The sequence below is a fragment of the Glycine soja genome, chromosome 3 (genome assembly GCF_004193775.1).
Source record: "Glycine soja cultivar W05 chromosome 3, ASM419377v2, whole genome shotgun sequence".
Taxonomy (NCBI): Eukaryota; Viridiplantae; Streptophyta; class Magnoliopsida; order Fabales; family Fabaceae; genus Glycine; species Glycine soja.
In genome coordinates, this window is record NC_041004.1 from 29600594 (window position 1) to 29603687 (window position 3094).

At 32.4% G+C, this 3094-nt stretch overlaps 1 protein-coding gene across 1 annotated transcript; it reads right to left on the reverse strand.

Moving 5' to 3' along the window:
- Positions 1-1162: 1162 nt before the first annotated feature.
- LOC114405110 (zinc finger BED domain-containing protein RICESLEEPER 2-like) lies at positions 1163-2674 on the reverse strand. Its single transcript, XM_028367773.1, has 3 exons — positions 2530-2674; positions 2018-2350; positions 1163-1932 (listed from the first exon to the last, which is right to left on the reverse strand). The coding sequence occupies exons 1-3, from the start codon at positions 2672-2674 to the stop codon at positions 1163-1165; spliced, it is 1248 nt and encodes a 415-aa protein (XP_028223574.1).
- Positions 2675-3094: the final 420 nt, after the last annotated feature.

Here is a 3094-nt window from a genome sequence, read left to right on the forward strand (position 1 = left end):
TGTGTGATGATAAACTGATTTGGTCTTGCTCTAATTCTGGTTCACTCTCAAGTGATAATATGACTCATCAAGTAATTATAATAGCAATTGTAGTAGTCACTACTACAAAATGTAAATTCAACATCGTCAGTTTAACATTGATTACAAGAAAAACCAATGTTAAACTACTCGCGGTGGCATTTCCATAAATAAAGGGATATCATTAACATCGGTTTTGAAAAACCGATGTTATTAGCATAATGTTAACATCAGTTTTCCAAAAACCGATGTTATTAGTTAATAGTTAACATCGATTTTAAAAAAATGATGTTGTTAGTTCATAGTTAACATCAGTTTTTGAAAACCGATGTCCTGGATTGCGTGAACAACATCGGTTTTATTTAAAAACTGATGTTGTTGGCTATTTTATAATAAACTCTAGCACCCAAACCCTCGACATAGCAAACTTACTCCTTTACTCACTCTCACATAAGGGTGGGAATAGGCCAGGTCAGGCCATGCTTTAAAAGGCCTAAGCCTAGCCTAGCTGAATTTTTTAGGCTTGAGCCTGGCCTATAGCCTATCAAAGGCTTTTATTTTGGCTCAACCTGACCTTTTTAAAAGCCTAGCCTGGCCTGATAGCCTTTTTAAAAGCCTTCTTCACATTAAATCTTTAATATTTCTAGTTGTTTTTACCAAAAAAAATAACAAATCTTCTATAATAATTTGCCTTAATTTTTAATCTAACGTTAATGTAGTTGGTAGTCCTACAAATATATTAATAATATAAACAGAAATCACCATATGATATAAAATAATCCAAAACAATAGAAAACCTCATACTTGAGGTAGCATCATCCAAGTCTATCAAACCAACATATTAATTATTACAACCAAAAAATAAAGCCTACATCTCCATTCCATTTGAACAGAACTGGTACATAAAATATCTACCAATAAAATTAATAGTAACGTCAGTTCATCATTAGCTCCTCCAGATTCACCATAAGAATTTCAATGCAGCATGCAGGCTCTCTAACCAACAAGATAATCAAAACTTCAATGTGATTTGTATCTCTTCTTTTTCAGCCTTCAAAATAAGAAGAAAAATACATATATGTTAGTTACTGGACGGAAAAACACTACATAAATAAATGAACAAGTTGCTAAAAATGATTAAATATTACTTATAAAAATTATAATAAGTAATATTAGCCTTTGATTTTTTCTTCACATTATATTTATGACGAAACCAATCTCCACCATAAATTAGAGCTTCAACAGATTCTTCATTTAATTTAGAGCGAAATTCATCAATTACTCTACCTCCAGCAATAAATGTGGACTCCGATGCCACAGTTGAAATTGGAATAGCTAGTATATCAACAGCCATCTTAGACAATATCCTATATTTCATGTTATTGTTCCTCCACCAGTCCAAAGCACTAAAGGAATTAGTGTTAGGAACATAAATACCTTCATCAAGATAATCTTTCAATTCTGATTTTATAGGAGAAACAACTTCCTTTTCATGTAGCATGCTCATAATTTCATCAAAACCAGTGACAACTGAAGTATTGAATTGGGAGGATGATGAAATATTATCATCCAAATTAACAACACTAGACGTAGACTCTTCTAAACATAGACCTACATACTCATCATACAATTCTTCAAATGAACTTTTCACCTTCTTTATATTCTCATCAATAACTTCTTTAGAATATGTCAAGGGAAAACATATACTCACCATATGAAATTTGCCCCTAGGATCCAAAACACTTATGATAGCCATCAACATATTACATTCCCCCCAATATTTGTCAAACTTTTTCTTCATTGGACCTACCATTTTCCTCATGAAGAGATCTTCATCTTCAATCTCCTTATCAAGTATTTGTTTAACCTTCCAAACTTCTGCCAAATACAAATTTGCAGTCAGATACTCACTATCTGCGTTTAAATAATAGTTATATTAAAGATTTTTAGAGATAACAAAGTGATATAATAAAATACAAAAAAAAAATTGTTATTATACCTGAGATGACATGAGTAGCAAGATTAAAAACTTCTAGCAGTTTACAAACTTTCACAACTTGATTCCACTCCTCAAGTGAAGGTGCATAATTATAGTAAGGCTCTCTTTCTTTGTAAGAAGCAAATGCAATCTTAAATTTCAAAGCATTTGACAGCATATTAAAGGTTGAATTCCATCTTGTTGGACAATCAATAACAAGTTTCCTTTCTTTCAAGCGTTTTTGCTCAACAACATCACAAAATGCCTTTAGTCTTGCATCGTTGTGGTTAATATATTTGACACTTTCACGAATATTGAAAATGATATCCTTAATTGTACTAAGGCCATCTTGCACTAACAAATCAATATGTGAGCACAACATCTAACATGAAACAAAGAGCCACCAAGGAATAACTTACTACTTAGAGATATATTCTCTTTGAGAGATCTTATGCATAAGTCATTGTAAGAGGCATTATCCATAGATATTGAAAAAACTTTATTTTCAATCCCCCAAGTTTTCAAACACTTACAAATAGCATCAGCAACATCAATACCACACCTTGGAGCAGGCACTTTCATAAAACTTAAAACTCTTTTTTGAAGATTCCATCCCGCGTCAATGAAATGTCCAGTAATAACAATATATTCAACTACTTGATGGTTGGATTTCCACATATCTGTAGTTAAACTGATCTTGCTCACACTTTCTAACAATTTCTTCTATGTTTTCTTCTCCATCTCAAACAGTGCCAAACAATCATTTCTTGCAATTTTATGAGTAATCTTATGAAAATCAGGGTTTGCATATTGGAAGGCCCACATCCAAATAGAATCCTCAACAACACTAAAAGGATATTCATGAACCATGATAGCAATTGCAATTATTTCCCTCATCTTTTCGTTAGAGTATCTAACACCAGGAATCATAAAAGGGTTATTTGAATTTGAAGGCTGGAATGGAATGGTGGGTTGTCTACTTTCAGCAGTTGTTTTAGCCTTCTTTTGAATGCAACTGTTGGAATGTCTTTTCAAATGGGTAGTACTTGACCCAATTCCACCAGTAGCAAATTTACTTTTGCAGTATCTGCAAACAGC